Source organism: Dromaius novaehollandiae, chromosome 10 (assembly GCF_036370855.1).
Source record: "Dromaius novaehollandiae isolate bDroNov1 chromosome 10, bDroNov1.hap1, whole genome shotgun sequence".
In the NCBI taxonomy this organism is placed as follows: domain Eukaryota; kingdom Metazoa; phylum Chordata; class Aves; order Casuariiformes; family Dromaiidae; genus Dromaius; species Dromaius novaehollandiae.
In genome coordinates, this window is record NC_088107.1 from 12,276,159 (window position 1) to 12,297,455 (window position 21,297).

Below are 21,297 nucleotides of genomic sequence, written 5' to 3' on the forward strand. Positions count from 1 at the left end.
AGCTCCAAGCAGGCTCCAGTGTTCCAGGTGTCAGCACACCTGGCTCTAAAATTGTGTTTCAGCTGGGTTTTGCGCTCTGCCACGGCTCTCTGCTTCTCTCACTTTGCTTTCTTGTACTACTGCCTGCCATCTCCACAGCTTCACCAGTTACACCCAGCTTGCAACCTGTGCGTCTGCTGCTTACACTGTCACTCTGAGCTTCTCACGCAGTGCTGCACGTGAAATACCCTCAAACGCTTCGCACGGCCACCCTTCTCCTGTCCTATTCAAATACACGCTCCCCCAAAGCACATTTCCTCTTTGACTTCTGTAAGGAAAATCGGGGCATCGAGTTGCAAAGTCACAGGAAGGAGCTCATCTGAAAGCCTGTACATTCTCCTTCTGCCTTAAAACAAACAAACTTCCTTTTTATCTTCCCATTCTAAATCAGTTCCTAGTTTCTCTCCATCCTCCCCCCTATTTAATTATAACTGGTCCTTTAAATTCAGATAGAATTTTTGAAAAAATACCACAAGCAAGCATTTTCATAGTTAAGAAGACTCTACCTGTTCGAATCCAGCATATAATTACTCTTTCTTTTTACAGATTTCATGCGTTCCTTTTTCAAAGCCCACTGTAAGCACAAGTCTGACACAAAATTAAATGGACACATATTTCTCCTTCTGAAAGCCCCAAGACCTTTCCTGAGTTTACCAGAAGGTGGTGCACTAGTCCTAGCTTTAATAAGAAGAGTTGCATCCTGAATGTAACTATTGAGAATTACTTTCTTATACGTCAAGGGAATAAATTTTGTCTCAAAGTTAAAAAATGCCTTAATAGTAAATAAAACAATTTTTTTTAAGGATTTAATTTTATCATGGATGTAATAAGGAACAGAGCAAACCTAGCAATGATTTGCTATTTTTTAGGATTTAAGATCTTTCTTAAAGATATATAAAGACATATCCATGCAATACAAAGATGAAATGTCTTCTTCATGTTCTAATAAATTCTATGGGTGGAAATCAATTGTGTCTATGGGTAACTGAAATGCAATTAAAAAGTATATTCATTAATGTAAATAGCATCACTCATTGTGCAAGCCATTGGAGCCTGTGAAAATAGGTACTGTTTCTTTGTGGTGTTGTATCCATGTTTCCAGAACAGTATATGCTTACATTTGAAACATCCTCCCCTGTCTTCCTTTTTGTAAAGGATGTGATAGTATTTTGAATCAAAAAAGACATATTTAGGGAAGAAATTTTGCTTCAAAATAGACAGATAAAATGACAAATATAGAATACCACTGGGTTTACACTGCAGTTGCTAGTAAATGTTGTCTTTTAATCTGGTTAAGCAGACCATCTAGGGAAAATACAGATGACAGTGGCTGAACAGCTCAGAACCACAACTTCCTTCCAGTAAAGTCTTCTTTCATTTCTTCAAGCTATTAAGCAATCCTGTATTTTCTAAGCTTTTGCAGAAAACACACACCTTCATTAGGAAACCGAAGTTGCTCAACCAGCTGCAAAGATTGGTTGCTTAGTGCTTGACGTTTGCTTTAAATATAACCTAGATGGAACAAATTATGATGGCTGTCAGGTCACCTAGTTGCCTGGGGCAAAAGCCACATTGTATCATAGAAAATTTAAACCAAAATAACTCATTGCATATCAGAAGTAAAAGGGCAATTTACAGTAAGCTGTAAATGAAGATTTGTTCTAGTTGTGCTCACTTGTGGACAGCCATGCAGGATACCGTGCTACATTCGATACATGAACTGTCTCTGTAAAGCAGTAATGAAACCAGAACACCATTCTTCCTCCTTCAGTATTACCGCAGTTGATGTTTTGCTGGAGGAAGGCTAGAGGACAGAGGCTGTCCTTAATTTTGATCTAGCTGATGTCAGAGCTAGAAAGAAGCAGCTCGAGGCGCACAGAAGAGGAGTAGCTAGCAAAATGAAATCTAACTTTTAGTAGACCAAACCAACCAACTGCTATGGCTGAGTGAGGTTGTTCATCCTGCAGTGATAATTTTTTAAGAGTTCATACTGTGTTGATGATACGAGGTGTGTTTGTGTACAAAAGAGGGTGTTGGGAAGGAAAGAGATAAAGCCAGGCCACGTGGGTACTCCAGGTAGCAACTGAAAAACATTAGACTGCACTACATTAGCATGCGGCCAGCTACGGAGCGTACTGACACTCCTGACCACAGCCCGCCAGTCTCAGAGGAAGTCGATGCCAATTTTGCTCAGAGATTGCAGCACTGGTTGATCTATTAGGCAGTCCAGCTAGGATGTCTGAGGACTGGTTTTCCAACCATTTTTCACTTTAGTAAGGCTTGTCTTCCCCACCTATCCCATACCACACACATCATTACTGATGCTAATAAAGAAAAAAGAACTGGAGCGGTGCCCCGACCAGCACCTTTGCTGGGTTGCTATACATCCTGGCATCTGCTTGGTGAGGCAGAAAAAAAAATCCAATAGGCAAAGAAGTTCAGAAGTTCAGCTTCTGATTTTCGTAACCTTGATTACAAACTACTTCAACACATGCTCATCTCTAGCTACAGTAATAATGTTGCGCTTTAGTGTTCCTTACTGAAGAACGTATATTATGTCATTGGTACTGTGAAACAGACAACTGTGAAGATTTTAAAAAGCAGGTAGGAAGGGCACTTTGGTTCTTTATTGAGTGAACACGCTAATGACTTGGGCAAGGATTTTGCTGAACTGAAGCACTGGCCCACAGAAGTGTGTACATCTTTGTGCTTCATGCATACCAAGGAACGATTACTCTTATCACATAGCTCATCAAACAGGAGCTCCCAAATGTCACCCTGTTTTGCATATTATGAAAGTTTCTTCTTTGAACTAAGGAACACACAGGAATTTGAGCAGAGACATGCCCACTGCTCACAGGTTCTCACTTCTCTTAGGAGAAAGGCAGAATCTTTTTTAACACATACTGATACATACACACCATTATGGCTAGGAGTTTGGCAATGAGGCAATGAACAGAACTGCAAGTCATCATAGCTCAGATTTTGCTCCGTATTTCTGCATCTGTGAGCAAGGCAGACACTGCAGTCTTTCAGCCAAATTCTGTCTTCTGCCCATAACACATGCTTCATCCAAAGCACTTCACAAGTGGAAAAATAAACATAGTAAAAGCAGCATAATGCTAATGTATTTTTTCCCAGATATATAGCTGAGACCTCACTCAACTCTTACCTAAATACTCTAAACGTCTACAAAGCTACCCAAAATGACTACAAAAAGAGAGTCTTTTTTTTTAATAATTGAGGTTTGACTAAGTTATAAGAAAAGTCACAGAGCAGCAGAGATGCATCATTAAATAAAACATTCTTAAGAGCTTCAATATAAAATCAGCTTTCCCTTTGTTTTGATGTGGCGAATCAGTGATTTATTGCAAGTACATGACTTTGTTTTTCTTTGGCAAACTGATAAGATTTTCCTGTTACTAACAGAGCTTAAAATTAATCTGGCTTTTCTGCACTTACTTCCTTGTTCGTGCAGCAGCACCAGCAGCATTAAGTCTGGCAAAGAATGGTGGTTTTTAGTTACCTACCTACTGCAAATATATTTGCTTGAATTAAAAAAGGAAAATTTAAACACATTTATTTACACAGCATAAGTTTTTTAAACTTGTGTGGCTTTCTACCCTCTCAGCTAATCTGGCTGCATCTACCCCTATTTGCTCTCTACACATCACACAAGGTAATAACCTCTGTTCAAATAAGCCATATCTGGTAATGTATCATATTGATCCTACATTAATTTTGCAACTAAAAATCCACACATTCTAAAACACTAAAATAGAGGAATACAAAAACCTCCAGCTTCTCACAAATGTTCTGCTGTTAACAATCCAGTGGGATGATAAAGGTGGGAATTTCTTGCTTTCACTTCAAAACACACATCAACCTTTTCAGAGGATGAAACTTTTGCAAAGCACCCGAGCCCACGGTCACCAGCAGGCTACCACTGGTGGGCATGTGGAGACCGACTGCACACAAAATACCATATGAAAGAGTAAAATGATAGAAACTGGCTTGAACACCAAAGCGCTCTCAAGAACCGATGTAACTATAAAGTGGGATGATGGGCAGCTCTGCCTTGTGACTGCACCGTTTAACACATGCTCCTTCAGGTTATGCCGATTGGATTGCTACAGACCTCTTGCCCCTGTAGTTTATTTTTGGTGCTGTATCCTATTGACTTTTCCTCCTGAACCAGAAGATCCTCAGTTTGCAGCCGCCTGGTGTCAACAGCATCTGTGCAGAACTCCCTTTCTCTCAGTGAGGAACTCTGCTTAAAAAAAAATCAATACTGTTATAAAGCCCCAAATTGAAGAGCTATCATCTACCACCCCTGCTCCAACAACCCTTGGGGTAAGAAGTCAGTGCAGTCAGCAGGAGTCTGGCTGAGTGAGGGCTGCTAGGTTTGTACCTATAGGCATAATGTTTTCCAATTTACTCAAAAATAAAAGAAAAAGAAAATATACAAGGGAAGAAGCTGTTTCACAGCTGTTGCTTGGGCTGCCACTATCAGGGTTCACAAGACTACAGGAACCCAGATGATTTACCACGTTCAGAACTAAAATGTTGCTATCCCAAACTCTGGACCACTCCAAGTTTGCAGTTATGGAACATGAACAAGTTATTTTGCCATCTTCTCGTCAGGAAACATGCCAGATGAATCAAATTTCACTAAGAAAACAGCTCTTATTTAAATGATAAGACGTTCTGGTAGAAGTGGGTAAGGAACTGTCTCGCATAATATTATTAGCAGACGTGGCCTTTAGTTGTCTTCAGTTGCATAATTAAGAAAGAGCGTTCAGTGGAATGAAACGTAACAATATTATTGTGTTTACAGTTTTAAAGAAAAACTGCAACTGTCTTTATGTGAAAATCTACTGAAGGAGAAAGCATGCTTTTATGTATGACCTCCCATATACAAATTCTCATTTCATTTTTTTTCAGTTTTGAAAGACAACTCTTATTTACTGTTAATTAGGCATACACAGAAAGCCTACAGACTTTACAGACTATGCATCCTTACTGTTATCAGTGAGAATCTTTTTTTTTAAATCATTGCTATGGCGAGTTTCTTCCAATACCATGAGCATAAATCACAACAGAACAGAGGAGAAGAAGGAACACAAGCATTACAAGTGGGGCCTTTTTGGCTAACTTCTGACTTTAAATCACCAATTATAATCTCATCTAGTAATTTTGCACGTATAACTTCCCACAATGTCATGCAGATATCTCACTGAGTAGCAGTGACAGCAGAAATAAAATTAGGCCTGTAATTTTAATGCATCTGATGTACCTGTTTTGGTGGGTGAGGCAGCAAGACATGGAGGTGTCGCAAGAACAAACCATGTGTCAACAACGGAAAGGAGGAGGGAGTTTCAGTAGAAAATAAGGAAGAGGGTGGGAAAAAAGGAAGGAGTTTTAGTACAAAACAGGGAAGAGGGTGTGAAAGACAGAAAGTGAATAATGTAAGAATTCAGTATAGTCTGTATCAAATGTCTGAAGCTGAAGAGACTGGTTTCGGACTGCTTGATAGCTGATAAAACCAGAAGCAAGTGTTTGATCGGAATTTTAACAGACTAGCAGAAGCACTTCCTACAGTTTATAGAAACGAGGTCATAAAGATTGATCTTCTACTAGCTTTATCTTAAAAATTTCGCACTGTGAAGTATAACTTATTTACTCACGACGTTTCCCAGGGAAGGTTACCTGCGCGCTCACACCTTGGCCAAGGGTAGCGGAGGAGAGGGCAGGCTTGCGAGGCCGGCGCAGGCCGTGGGGACGCCCGGCGCCGTGGGGAGCGTGGGGGCACGCAGCCCCCCAGCTCCCTGCTTGGCATCGGCGCTCGGGGCGGCCGCGCAGCCCGGCCCGCGCCGCAGGGCCGCAGGACACCCACGCGCACGCCGCCGCTCGCAGCTGACCTCGCCAACAAAAACACGTCCCGAAGAGCAAAAATTCGCCGTGAATGAGGAAATGCACAACACGCACCCGAAACACGAGGGCCATGCCCATGTCCCGGCACGGCTGTGGCGGCCAAGCCCTGAGAGTCTGAATTAAAAAAACAAGCACAGAAAAAACAGAAAGGTTCTGTGCACACTCCCATCGCTGAGGTATGCGTTTTCTGGTGAATTCCTTTTCTAGATTTGCAACATCAGCTAGTATGTGGCCTATATCCTAAAGTCTGGATAAATTATTTCTACAAGGGAACGGCCCGGGGGGGCTAACGGACATGGGGGGGCGGGTATCGGCCGGGGGGGGGAGGTAACGGCCCGGGGGGCGGCTAACGGCCGGGGCGGGGGAGGTCGCTGGGGCTGTGCCATGGCGGAGGCGGCGGTGGCTCCTGGCTGCGGGGGGCGGCGGCGGCCCGGCTCAGCGCCGGGCACTTGTCGAGGCGGTGAGGGAAGAGCCGGGCCGGAGGCAGCGGTAGCCGCGCTCCCTCCGCCCCGGGGATGCTCCTACAGCGGCGCAGCAGGAGCGTCTGGAGGAACCCAGGCGTGCCGAAAGCAGCAGGGCAGCACGGGGGCCCCTCAGGGCTGTGCTTCCCCTGGAGCTGGGCCCTCTCAGGGCTGGGGCCCCTCCGGGCTGTGCTCCCCCCGGAGCTGGGCCCTCTCAGGGCTGGGGCCCCTCCGGGCTGTGCTCCCCTCGGAGCTGGGCCCTCTCAGGGCTGGGGTCCCTCCGGGCTGTGCTCCCCCCGGAGCTGGGCCCTCTCAGGGCTGGGGCCCCTCCGGGCTGTGCTCCCCTCGGAGCTGGGCCCTCTCAGGGCTGGGGTCCCTCCGGGCTGTGCTCCCCCCGGAGCTGGGCCCTCTCAGGGCTGGGGCCCCTCCGGGCTGTGCTCCCCTCGGAGCTGGGCCCTCTCAGGGCTGGGGTCCCTCCGGGCTGTGCTCCCCCCAGAGCTGGGGCCCCCTCCAGGCTGTGCTCCCCCCGGAGCTGGGGCCCCTCAGGGCCTGGTACTCCTGCAAAACGCACCCCTGTCTCACAGGAGATGAGGTGAAACGAAGAGCTGTGAAGGATGGCTAGATGACATACTGTTTCCTTGACAGTAGCACTTACAATAAAGGACCTTTGCTTCTCACTCACGGTGGCTTCATTTGGAATGAAGTTTAAGGCACAAACGACATCCTTCGCCCCCAATGGCCCCAGGCTGCGGGCACCGAATTGCAGAAATGCGGTGGCGGCAGCCTGGGAGCAAGTGCCAGGAAGAGCCTCCCCGGGGAGGCTGGTGTGGCCGAAAGGGCGTCCTCCTTCCCGGCTTTCCTGGCTTGGTGCCTCGGCAGGCAACGACTTCCGTACCAGGGAAGCCACCCTGAGGTGCTGTGGGGTGGGCTCCATGTTTTTGTGTTCAGGATCTTAAACAGAGAGTTTTTCGGTCCTGGTTTTCTTGGGGGCCAGGAAGAAGCACTGGAAGGACGTGTGAGACAAAGCCGCAGTGAGAGTAAACGAAACGCAGCTAGGTCCGTTCGGACACCTGCCTCGAAGGAGCGCTCTGCCGTGGGGGTATTTGCGCAGTGCCGGGCTGGGTGTTGCGTGCCCTCGGCTCCCTGCGTCGTCGGCAGAGTCCTGGGAGGGCTCCAAGCAGCTGTCCTGAGTTTTACAAAAAGACATCGTATCCCCATTCACAGTGTTGGCAAGAATCAACACTATTGTATTTACACATACAGTACTTGGGAGACGTTTGAGCAGGTAGCTCTGGATGCCGAAACCCCATGGGTATCAGGCCGAGGTACAGCACAGATGGGGCTGATGGAGCTGCTCTTACCTGCCCTGTGACCTGCCCGACCCTGTCTGATCCTTGAACTGGGTGAGCCCCAGTAGGGAAATGGTTCTTTGGACTCTGTGGCTATTTAGTCTTTGGACTTTCTTTGAAGGGTGTAATTTCCAGTGATGATTGTTTTATGATGAGAGATAGCTTTCAGCAAACAGTCTACCTGTTCTCTACCCAAATCAGCACCTCGAAGGTAAATAATTACTTAGTCCAGCTGCAGTTCTTGGATGAATCCACTTCCTCACTAATGTTTTTTGCTTTCCATTTCAGTTGCACTTGTAGGTGATCTTGTTATGTTGTGTGCTCCCTGCATGGCAGGGATGTGCTGTACACCCAGCGCTTTGGACAGTGAATTAAAACTGCACTGAGCAGTGTGCCAATGTTTATTTAATCTGAAAGCTTTCTTGGGAAAGGTCCAACACCAAATATCAGTGAATCATTCCCATTATTCTTGTTTATTTTCTGCAGCTAGCGCTAGGGACAACAACGCTGCTGCGCTAAGTGAGACAGATGACAACTGCAGGATGAACGATTTCCTTTAATGATTGCATCAGGCCCCTTTGAGAGTTACTATTTACTACAGAAACCACACGCACCAATGAAGTAACTAGATAGCATCTTGCTGTAGAGAAATGGGGGGCAGCTGATATCAGGCAGAAAAATGCTGACATGGACTGTCATATACAAAAAAAAGAAAGAAAAAAATCAATAAAGCTTTTGAATCCAGCAAATCTTGTGTTCTTTGATAAGGTGGGTGGTGACAAACTGATAGATTTACCTAAGAAATGGCATGTAATACTTGCGTATCTTTAATAGAATGCCATGACTTTCCTTAGAGCTGTACTGGTTTCCAAAGCATGAGTAACTAGCTGATGGAATGATTATGAATCAAATTGGTTTTAAAATTCAAATAATATTTTCAAATAAGAACATGTTCTTATACAAATCAGGCATTTTTATGATGGTCCTAGTCTACATTTGGATGGCTGAATTTTTCTTTTAACAAAAATGAAAAGCTGAAGAAAATCTCACCTGTATAACTTTTAGCTCTGTTTCTTCAATAAGAAGATTTCTTACAGCAATATATACTACCTGATATTGGAATGTACAGCAGAAAATAGCCTCTCTCCTCCTCACACATCTAATAAAAAGTACTTAGATATATTTCAGCATCAAATGACTTTACCTCAAATGAGTTGGGTCAGTTCTGTCTTTGTTAATCAGTGTTGGATGTTGAAGACAGCAAAGTAAAATGAACTAACAACTCGTATGTTTACCCTTGTAAGCTAGTGATAATTGCACATTTGTGTTTTGCCGACTAATCCTTACATTCTTTGTGTCAGTACTGTATGATAAATACTTTCACAAACCAAAAAGCATCTTCCTTTAACGGAATTGTTTACTTCGTTTCTTGCTGGTTTGCCTCAATAAAGGTTCTATTTTGGGAGGTGCAGAGATGAAGTCTGCAAGGGGCTGCACTGGGGGAACTGCAGGAAGGAAGGTAGAGGCTTGCAGCTGACAGAGGTGCATTATGGATCACCAGTATATTTTTTTTAGTAGTTCAAGCCTGCTGAATGAGCCAGAGATGTGGCCAAATCTTTCACTTTCTTATACCAGTACTGAACTTCTCTTTTGAGAAGAGTAAAGAAAATGCAGAAGGGGACATTTAAGGGCCTCTGAAGAGATTTTTTCCAAATCTGACATCACGGTGGCGTGTCAGTAACTCAAAAGAACAGATCAAGTATTCTTACAACATGAAGATCTTGTGAAGGTCGTATTTTGTTCTGATGTAGTCTTCTCCTATGTAATTATTTTATTCTGAGAGGTAGCAAAGCAAATTAATAGGACAGTGGTTTGCATATTGGAAGACCTGTGCCATTTCTGACTCTTCCTCATATCTCCTGTTGATGTTACATCCAAACTCTGTGCTTCTGTTTTTTTGCTACTCTTCCTTTGTGCTGCTTGTATAAATTGTAAGCTCTTCAGAGGCATTCATACAGTGACCAGGTACAGTCATGGCCTGCTTGTGGTTAAGGTTTTTAAGTACTACTGTCCTCATATCTCCTGTTGATGTTACATCCAAACTCTGTGCTTCTGTTTTTTTGCTACTCTTCCTTTGTGCTGCTTGTATAAATTGTAAGCTCTTCAGAGGCATTCATACAGTGACCAGGTACAGTCATGGCCTGCTTGTGGTTAAGGTTTTTAAGTACTACTGTAATAACAAAGATTAGTAATGGAAAGAAAGCTACATGCCAAAGAGAATATAATGTTACTAAGTCTTTGATTTACAGGCTTCACTTTACTTTCTGAAAGTGGAGTGAATTTAGTTTAGGTTCAGAGCATTTTAAATTTTGCTCAGAGAGTTTGTGAACTGATGGATGGTTACTGAAAGGTTGTACCCTGTATGAGATAGCAGTGCTTACAGCCAAACCCATTGCATGGCTTCTTTAAGGATAGATACATATGTTTAAAGAGACATCAGACAAGCTGGAAAAGGGAAGAGGCTAAAAGAAGACAGATAATTAATTAGGTTTTATCCTCTTCAGACCCTGGCTGTCTTTTACTGACTTGAGAGAGGATAAACATCTTAGTGAAAGGCTGGGAGAGAGTAAGTGAGTAACTGAGCAGGAGTTCAACAAGAGGACTCCTAAAACAAGAAGGAAATGTTTTGAAAGGCTGAAAGAGTTGGCGTTTTGTGAAGACCTTATCAGTGACACCACACAACAGGGGAATCCAAGTGCAAGTGTTACGGATTGTTAATGTGGGAAAATGAGGGGTCAGCTGCCTGCATGTTGAGGCTGTATCTCAAAAAGGAGTGGTGTGGATTGGTACCCAATACCATATGCAGTCATCATGCAAAAATGATTGTCTGAAGACAACTGCTTTGTCTAGGTGTTACCATTACATGCTCCATAAAAGCAGATGCAAGTTTGTATACAGCATTTTGTTTCTCACTTATGTTACAAGTTTCTGCTGATTGTTTTAACTGATTAAGTTGTCCATCTGTTTGCAAAACTACATCAAACATTCTTGCCCCAAAATTATATTTTTGGGGAACATAATTATCATTTCAGTCTGTATGTATACTGAAAAAAGCAACCTTCCATTCTCCCAGAAGACTATTTACAAATAGCTGTATTAAATGATCAGCCACCTGCAGTGAAAAAAACATGACTGTAGGTTCTAATGATGCATTTCTAATGGTGATGTTTTTAATTTGTGTTTGATATTCAGAGAAGCCAGTGAGCATTTTAATTAAACCTGTAATTAATATGAAAGCTGGTGGTGATAATTCCATGGAAAGTACTAGTCGGGGTGTGTGAAAACTGCGATTGCCTAAAAAACCAGGAACAGAATGGAGTAGGAAGTAGAGAAGAAAGAAAGAGAAGTTTATTTCAGAAGTCTCTAAATTGTCCATGGAATAAAAAGTCATGGGTTTGCATAACACAGGACATGGAATTCTTATTGTTCTCATAACATTTAGCTCATAAAATTCAGCAAATTATTACTTTGTTCTCCAAACATCAGAGTTAGAAAGGTAAATATTTAATTTATATACTGCTTAGTAGATTTATGTTAAATAAAATAGTTCTCAGGGGAAGATATAGTAATTGTTCTTGGTGCACCCTACAAAGTAATCGCTCAATCTCTTGTTTTTCCTCTATGTATTACTTTGTTGTAGATATAAAATCAGAACCTAATCTCTTGCAATGTACTAAAACATGTAGTTATAAAAAATTCTAAAAAATAATATATGTTATTGTGATGAATAAAGTCAGATTTAATAGCCCTTCCAATTATTTAGAATTAGAATCATGTGTTTCAAATTGAAGACCTCATCTCTCCTTCCTTCAAGGAAAAAGTTCAGGATCCTTTGTAAATCTTGTGGTTGGAGCTGGACCAGGTCTCAGTCTTTACTCTTATCTATGTCAATGAATCATATCTGAATGGGTTGTAGGATTCTGTATCAGACAACACACAACAGATATGGGTCAGGAGTTTAGAAAAAAAAGAAAAGTGCAGACCTGAATCCATTTTTTCTCTCTCTGAAATATATATATTCATAGTAATTAAAAAAAGAATAATTTGGCTTGATCCAAAAATATCTATAGTCCTCCTGAGACTAGGGGAAGAAAAAGTTGATTGGCTGTTCTTGAGCTTTAAAAATAATTTTTTCTTCTTAGGAAAGCCTCTGTTAAGACTGGAAGTGCTAAGATATTGTGAGCATACAGCTCATATACCAGGACGAGTAAGCATGGAAATTCTCCAAAGAAAACTCCTACTTGTGAAGTTGAGATAGGTTGCCATCGGGAGCTGGTAACCCTTTCAACATTTTCAACACTTTAGGACTACGCCAAATCAGACCTCTCTGGAGGTTCACTTTTGATTCTCTATGCTGCTTCCACAAGCTGAGATACCTTTAACCTTCCTTGAGGGCTTAATTTAAATTTAAGAGTTATATGCAGATTACACTGAAATGTGCACAGAGATCAGTCTACCCATGATAGTGTCACTTCATTGTTAAATGACTACTTAAATGAATAACAGCTGCCAAATTAGAACCAAGACAGATAGTTGCTAAACACAAAGAAATTGTATGTTTAATCTGTTTTCTGTGAACACTTATTTTAAAATGTATTAATTGCAAATAGAATATTTTGTACAAAAACAAATACAAAGTATGTATGACTGTACCCATAAAATATTGTTCAGCTAATCAAGCAGATGGTATATGCTGTTCACAGGCTAACAGTGAAAAAGTTTATTCACAACCATTTACTGATTACTATGATCTCTCAAAAAGAGCCACAGAGCCCCTCAAAAATATGTATTTGTAAATAGTTTCTGGGAGCCAAGACTTATGTAAAATATCTCAGTTCTAAAGAACTGTTTCTAACTTTCTTTCCCATTATATAGGAGGCTGGGGAAGAAAGTCTTTACCTGTTGGAGCACAGACCAGGTGAAAACCTACTACCTAAAAAATGGCCAAAAAGTGGCCAAAAGACATAATAACAAAAGAGGGTAGTATTTCCTGAAAACTTCCCCTAAAGTCAATGGGATTTAAAGATACTATGCTTAAAGTGAGGGCCATGGTTGACTGCTACATTGAATTTGTTAGTGCACTCCATTACATTCAGCAACTGAATATGGTCCTTAATTTTTCAATGTTAAGGTTTACATTTCATCTTCCTTTGAAGGCAATATTAAAACTGCCTTTAATTTCAAAGGAGTGAGGATTTCAACATGAAAATCATCTAGCTTATGTGGAAAATACAAAATGCCTATTAGATGATCTACACTTGAAGGAACTATTGAAGAGATGATGTGAATTAAATGAATTAATGAGAAATTAAGCAAAGTTTAGTTTCAGTATACTTTTTTTTGCTTTAATTAAACTGGAAAAACTCCAATTTGGCTTAACTTTGAGAAGCTTTATTTTCCTTGTATGTACATCAGGTAAATTAGAAGTACTTTCACTAAAATGAGTTGTGCCATTCTCACATAAAATGAGTATAGCACAGCTAAAAATTGCTCAGTACTTAAGGTGCTCCTTTTTAGACATGTTACCTGTACAATAGTCTGCATATTTAGAGATTGATATTAGAGATATATTTAGAGATATTTTGATTTAATGTAATACACCAAAGTAGTTTAGAGTATTTTCTTCTACCAAATATTTTTACAGCAAAATAATTTTATCTTATGATGCAGTACAGATAGGGTATCCAGTATGTAAAGAACTACTGGTTTTTAGGAAATGCACCTGATTAAACAATTCGCAAAGATGAAAGCAAAGGTTGTTTCCTTCTCTTTGCAAAATGTAGGCACATGAAACTCCATAGATTTTAGAGCTAAACAGGAGATGTGATATATAATGCATGTTGACATGTAGTCTCCAGTGAAGTCCCATTTGGCTGGCTTGACTGCCTTTTAGAACTGTGTTGCTACCTTGGTGCCCCATTCAACACCTTAATTCAAAAGTGAACTAGAGGACTTTACAATAGTGAGAAGTCCAAGATACGCAATCAGCATTATTAACAGAACCTCTCTCCACACTCTTTAAGCAGTCACTGACACGGCAGGCTCCAGCCAAACAGAACTCCAGGTGTTTCTGATCTCTAGGATCTAGATGTGTGTCCCAGCTGCATCCCAAGTCCATACCTGGGGAAAGACACCTCTGCTCTGCCACCTCCTGTATGCTGTTTTCCCCAGGAAGGTAGCTTATGCACATTGGCTATAAGGGAGACACAGAACACTGCAGCGAGGTCCCTAATCCAGATAACTGAACACCAGGACCCCAGGGCACACTTGTGTGCACCTGCAGGACATTTAGACACAGCCACAATGCTTCTGTGCTGCAGGCCCAGCCTTTTCAGCAGCATTACTGGACTGTCACTACCATGTTTGTGTAACGTGGCTGACCAACATCCCTTGTGCTCTGAGCAGCTGAACACACCAGAGCACACTGGGCACATCGTATGGCTAATGGTCATGGCTGTGCTGGATGCCATTCTTCTCTGTGTACCTGTACTTACCTTACATACTTGTAAAAATGAGCTGTTCCAGCATGACATCTTTGAAAATTAGACTTAAATCCACAATTTTTTATTTTATTGGCTAAGTCTAACCAAACCATAATGATTATGAAAAAAATGGGCAGATGGAGTTCTGAGCAAACCCTTCAGATTATGTGACAAACATTGTAACTGTCCAACTGACATAAAGAGCACCATGCATCTGCTAGCACTACTGAATGACTTCACAGCCTACTTCCTTCAGAGAATGGCGACTTAGAGAAGCTACTGATTCAAAACAAAACAAGCAAACCCAACCCTCTGCAGGCAATAAAAGAAAATAAGAAATAGGGAAGTTCCACAGCTGTACTACTTAGCTGACTTTCAATCTTATCTTTCTTCAGAAGACTAAAGGACAGACTAGCCTCCCCAATAAAGATATGTTTTACTGACCAGTACAGGCCTGGTTCTGTATTAGTATTTTAACAACTTACACTTGATAAAAATTCTTGACACTGGGGTAGCATGCCATCATTACCTTTTTCATCACTGAAATTGCTATTCATTTAGAGGGTCCTGGTCATTCATCTGTCTTGCCTTGGAAGCCCACAGAGCCCATTCTGAAAATAACAATTCCTTGATATCAGGCTGCTAAGTACATTGGTCCAAAATCAGTAAGCAGCTATTATTCAGGGCACATCAATTTCTAATTAATAATTGCAACTGGTAACTTTTTACTGGCCCTGTAAATAACACTTTAATATGACAACAAGCAGTAGCATTGTCTATTAGATTGACTAAGCCACTAGATGTCCAGCATCTAATTTCTCATACTGCTACTTATTTCCTGTGTAAGTGTTGGTAAATTGCAGCTGAATCTTAGATTGCATGTGTAGATAATGAGTTTAAGATCTGTTCCACATTGGAAAAATTATGTTTAAAAAGTATCTGTAATACTTTGGTATAAGGTGGTAAAGAAGCCTAAGTACACTATTTTTTAATTTTTTTTTAAAGACAGGAATTGCTATTTTCTATGGCTGTATATTGGAAATTACATTTTCAATAATAATTGAGAATAAATATTAACATGGATAAAAAGTGCTCTGGTTTCTCAGCAAGAGGATTATTGTCCTAAAGGAGATCAAGAAATCTCTTTGTTCATGTGAAGTGGTTGAATTTTAGTGGAATAGGCTTCCTTCTTATTTTATATTGTTCCATATTTACTTTTTCCATTTTTAATAATAATTATGATCATGCTATTAAAAAGGGTAAAGGAGACATATCAGCAGAGTCCTAAATGTGAAGGTAATTGTCATAACCCACCCAGTCTGCTTTTTGGTACTGTAGGAGTGCTTACGCATCTCCATTGCAACTTGTGTCTTCTCGTAGGTTTCGTATCAAGTATAGGGCTTTAATCCATAATTTCAAACGACTTCATGATCTGAATCCAGCCTGTCACCTTTAGGGTGAAGATCATCAGTAAATTCTTTCCCTTGGCACAGTTTCATTCTGTGTTTTACAAGAATAAATCCATCTGTGCAGATCAAATGTTCTCAGGGAAAGTCTGAGAACCCAGAAAGCTGTCCCCAAAAGTATTAAAATCCTAATAACAATCTTTTCATAGTATGGAACAAGTTTTTGGACTTCTCACATTATGTGAAAAACCTTCTCATAAATCTATTATTAACCAAAGGGGGACCCCCCCCCCCACACTCTCCTTCCCTCCCCCTAACGAAGCAAAACATTCTATTACTTTTACTATTACACTTCAGGAGAGGATGAGAGAACCACCAACTTGTGACTGACGGTAGTCACACTACTCAATGTGCTACATCACTGAAAAGTGTTTAAATACAAAAATGATGTAAAACTGACTTATTTTTCTAGCGTTCACAGATGCTTATGTCAAAACATGTAACATTACTCACAGACCATACAAGTGATATACAGAAGGACAAACTCATTTAATTCATGTATCGACTCAGAGCACAACACATTTTTCATCAATACATTCTAGTAAAAATATGGAAATACAAAATAACTTACAGAATGTATTTTAACATATTTTCCTATGTAAAAACACAAAACTTTTAGAGCAGTGAATGTTTTTGGTTACAGGCTATCCAATCATCTTGTAACATCACTCCTTAAAAGTGAAAGCCAAGAATGCATTCTGAAGCCTAAGCGTTCCTCTTACCCTTATACATAAATGTTGCTGAGTCATCCTTACTTGTAAAAAGGAGGAGAAAAAAAGCAATAAATATTTATGCTGCATCTGAACAAAAATGCAGGACAAAAATAATATTTTAACTTTCTTATTGCTTGATATCAAGTAACCTGAAGCCTCTGAAGATAAAGTCTTTGAAGCCAGACCACCTTAAAGTTAATGAGACAGTGTCACTAATTTAACTCTTGTCTGTGCTGCAGCAAAGTAACCTAAAGCACTTCACTATTATTCACCTAGGTGGACTTTTTAAAATTAAGTTATTCCTGTTCTGCTTTCTTCATGCCAGCAAGTAATGCTTTTTCAGTGTCCAGTGTAGCAGAAACTCTGTAATATATGTGAAAGTACTTGGAAGGGAACACATACAGAAAATACCTCCACAAAAGGGTTGTTTTACATTTGGAGGCATGTATCTCTCATTAATTTGTTGCAGGTACACCTATTACATCCCTTCCCTAGCTGACCTTTAGGAAAACACACAGATGCTTAGAAAGGAAATGTGTCTTTATAGGGGCATTCCTATTTTTAATCTCTGTTGATTTTCTCTGTGTGAAAGCAGATGTCCTTAGCAGCATCTATCTAGAAGCGTTTAAAAATACGCTGATAACTGTGCAGTACATTTAAGCTTGCATGTAAAATATTTAGTACAAGAAACTGCCATTATATAGTAAGTTTTGGATAATGCAAGTTATTTAATTATAACAGCATTTTGTAAGTTTAAACAGCAACAATATTTAAATACAAAAGAGATTTCCTTCCATTTCCAATTCTGTTTTAGTCATGCTGAAGTCTTACGTTCTAATCATGCAGTTTTAAATGTGGTCTTAAATAACATATTGGACTGCTCAGTGGGTTAAGTACATTTCTAAGTTTTTTATTATCAGTACAACTTAATTTTGTCTCAAGTTGTTCATCACATCCAACACAGAAATTAAATGTTTCCTTAAACGAGAATATTTTATGACCACATATGTTGCCATACACAGACATCCTTAGTCATCCTATGATGACTATTTGGTCTGCATACAATTATACAGTATGTATACAGCACTGAAATATGGTATAAAGAAGCAGCAGACCAGGAATCCCACTTCAAAAGGGCTTTTTGATAATCTCCTCATACTGGATTTAAATGGAATGTTGCAAAAAGCTAAATATGTTTTATTAAAAATATATAAAACTATAAAATTACTATATTTTTGATAAAAATAAAATACTACAAAGAGTATGAAGGTTTTTGTTTTTCCTGTTTAATTACCATCTGAATAGTCAATGTTTGACGTCAAGAGCCTACTGAGAATGAATATTTGAGACAGATTTTTGGACTATGTGGATGTTGTATGGCAACTTCTAAGGCAACATGACAGTCCTTATCCAGAGTCCAAAAATGTAGGGAGACCCTAAAAATGTAGCAGAAGCATTTCCGCACACTGATTTCAGTAGTCAAGTTTGTGCAGAAATGATTCCACTAGATTCATAGAGTACCTTTTTGAGGCAACTGAAACTTGTCACTTCGTAAGCTTTTTGACCTTTTCCAGCTCTTCTATAGGCTTCCATTTCTGATTGATTGTTAATAGCTGGAAGAAATACAGAGGGAAATATAAAAGTCAGATTAGTAAAAATCCTAGTAAGCATTTACTGCGCTCTCAATAAAATATTAGAATTTTTTCCTCCTGTATCATATATCGACTTGAAGAAAGTTTTCTAATAGTTTTAGATTTTCCTTTTGAAAGTAAGCAAAAATAAAACCCGATGTGTATTTAATAATTTGTTGAATAAAAATCACTTGGTTTCAAATAAATAATAATCTGGATATTCCCAAATAACTTTATTTTACTTATCCTAGATGCTCTACCAAACAGATTTTTTTCCTTCGGGCTGTAGTACACAAAAACATTCTCAGTCAATTTCGAAAATCCTGACGAAGGAGAGCGTGACCAGCATTGCCTCCAAATTTCCACCAGTATCAATGGAACTGAGTAAATGGACGTCGCAGTGGCTAACACCAATCGGAGGAAGGCCAGAAATGCAGGACACAACAGAGAATGATACAACAGCTGAATTCCTATCACTAATAACGCAGAGAAGATACTTTACATAAAAGTAATGAATAAAGCAACTGGTTCCACTTTTAAATAGGGGTAAAAGTCAGCCTTACATTTTTCCCATTAGTATTTTGCTAATTCTTATAAATTTTAGGTGTAATTATATCATTTATTGTGCTGGAAACAAAACACAGTCTTTGCACTGTCTATATTATTCATATAAATTACCTTCTGAGGCTGAGTAGGATCTATAGCTTCCCAAGGTTCTGGATTGCCGCTCTTGTTAATGCTTTAAGAGAAGATAAAGAAAAACAGGTTCTATGTTTTAGGGCCTGATCTTGCACCCATTTTCCACATTTGAGCAGTCTACTGTCAATAGAGCTATTCACATAAGTAAGCACAAGTTTACAAATTTGGGCATTCTTGTTTTAAATTCTGCCTGGGAATCAGTCATGTTTCTTCACTGGCAGCTTCCAAAGCACCAAACACACCATTATTGTTTAAGTATAATGTATCGTCATAAGTGAAGGAAGCCAAAAGTCAAAACTGAGTAAAGATTCATTTAAGATGTAATGCGATTCTTAGCCTGATGACTAAATACCCATTCCAGCTTCCTTTAAGTAAATATGAAAACTCTGAAAAGCTTAATGAGTGTAGGTCTGAGCTCTAAGCTATTAGCTAAGCCATTAAAATACTAACTTAGGATAATTTCATATTATCAATCCTGTTCTATATATATAGATCAGCGCCATGATTGCAAAACATCTGAATGTCACCTACCTACTGGATTATTTAAAATTCTTTGTGAGAACATTTAAAGTCCACCATATCTAAAGCCAAAAGTAAGTTATGACCTATTAAAAGTAAATTATGACCTATTAAAGCAGAAGTAAGGAAACAGGTTGGACTATGCTACAAATTAAGTCATTTCTTCAGTGTTCAGACTCTGCAGGAAGACTCTTAGTCTTCCCTACCACTGCAGAACAGCCACTTTTTTCTTTTTTTTAATTTGGTACAAAACAAGGTGGTCAAACACCAAAACGCCAAGCAATGTGCATTTTGCTTACATCACATCGGATTTGCTGAGCAGGGAATAGATGGAAAAAGAGGTAGCCCCAAGCGCTGCAAAAGACACTACTCCAACCAGGGGAATAAGCTGAAAGACAAAACAAAAAAAGGGGAAAAGGGCTGAAGGACCCGTCACCCCGGCCGGGGAGCAACGAGCGGCGGAGGCGCGAGGCGGCGGCCCCCACAGCGCTGCGCGCCGCTCCACACACGCGGCCGCGGGTCCCGCGCGACACCCGGCTCGGGCCGCGGCTCGCTCCCGGCGCCGCCTCCCTGGGGCGCTCGGCGAGGCGGCTCCCCCCGGGTGACGCGGGCACCTGCCCGGCCGCGGCCGGCGCAACCGACGCCTCTCACGAACTTACTTCTTTTTTCGCTCTCAGTATCTGGAAGAAGCTCATGTTCATCACGGCAGCGGCCGCGCACCTGGAACAAACGGTCCCCGGTTACCGGCTGCCCAGGGCAACGGGCACCCCCCGACCGCGGCGCTGGGCACCGCGCCCCCCTCCCTGGGGGGAGACACGAGCCCCCGTTACCTGGCGGAGCGGAGACGGGCTGGCAGCGCCGCGGCGGACGTGCTCCGCGCCTTATAAACGCCCAGCAACGCCTATGCGCGGCGGCGGCGCCCCTGGTCACGTAGGTGGGGCCGGGCGCCCGCCGTCCGGCTCCCCTCAGCCCTCACCCGCGCCTCGCGGCGTGGCACAGCGCGCCGGCGGCGGCCCCTGGCGGCCGGCGCGGGGGAACGCCCGCGGGCGGTCAGCGGCACCTGCTGGGCCCGCACCGGAGCGGCAGCGGGTCCTACGCGGCGGAGGAGCGGCGGGGAACGGCCGCGAAGGCGGCAGCCGGGGGTGAGGGGCTGTGTACGGGGCAGGGCGCAGGAGCGGCTGCCCGCCCGGGACCAGCACGAAGGGGGCTGGGGGCCGTTTCATGCCAGTCTGGCTCGCTGCACTGCTGCCATTTCGTAGACAGCTTTTTTCACACTTTCACGGTTGTTGCCCTGTCATCATCCTTTTACCCCAGTGACGGCCAGTTGTCCCCCCCTTCTCTCTGCAACTCCTTCCCTCTTTCCTCACATCTTTGTCTTACTCGTCACCCTCTGGCCACACCACTTTCTAGCCTGCTGCCTAAAGAACAGCGTATCTGGGCAAACATGCAGGTAAGGCCATGGCCCACCTCATTTCAGAGCTCAGCAAGGATTGTAAAGTGATCAGTACAGGAGCACAATTTCCCTGTCCCCTCTGCTACCATGCTGTCTAGTTTTGCCCAGGCTCCTAGTGCTTCCCCTTACCCTTCTCTGGTAAAGGCTCGTACAAGGCCAGAGGCAGAGTGGAAGCAGGTGCTGCCAGCAAACTGCTCCTATAAATCTATTTCTCCCCTTCCCCTTGGGAAGCAGCTAGAGGGAGGACAGGTGGCTTTGCTGCATGCTCCCTTGGCTTCACCATGCTCCCTCAGTAGCAAGGGGAAAGGGCAGGGCAGAAACCAGCTCTGTTGATCCTTACAGGGAGCAAGTACAGAGCCAGCCCTGATTCAGTTTGAAATGGGTCAGCTGTCAGCATGTTGCTGTCCTAAAAGCTTTCAGGGCTCATAATCCTAAAGCAACAATCTCAAACACTGGAGCAAAACCAAGAGTAACACTGAAGGTCTCCCCAC

General features: G+C 41.9%; 1 protein-coding gene and 1 long non-coding RNA gene across 2 annotated transcripts; one reads left to right on the forward strand and one right to left on the reverse strand.

Annotated features, from left to right (window-relative positions):
- The first annotated feature begins 5,922 nt into the window (after positions 1-5,922).
- On the forward strand, positions 5,923-18,702 carry LOC112996042 (uncharacterized). Its single transcript, XR_003262327.2, has 3 exons — positions 5,923-6,149; positions 11,986-12,118; positions 18,387-18,702. It is a non-coding gene; the product is annotated as an uncharacterized LOC112996042 (long non-coding RNA).
- Positions 16,262-20,322, reverse strand: C10H15orf48 (chromosome 10 C15orf48 homolog). The gene is made up of 5 exons (XM_026121337.2): positions 20,184-20,322; positions 20,013-20,073; positions 19,653-19,741; positions 18,814-18,874; positions 16,262-18,117 (listed from the first exon to the last, which is right to left on the reverse strand). The coding sequence occupies exons 2-5, from the start codon at positions 20,052-20,054 to the stop codon at positions 18,049-18,051; spliced, it is 261 nt and encodes an 86-aa protein (XP_025977122.1). The 5' UTR covers positions 20,055-20,073; positions 20,184-20,322; the 3' UTR covers positions 16,262-18,048.
- Positions 20,323-21,297: the final 975 nt, after the last annotated feature.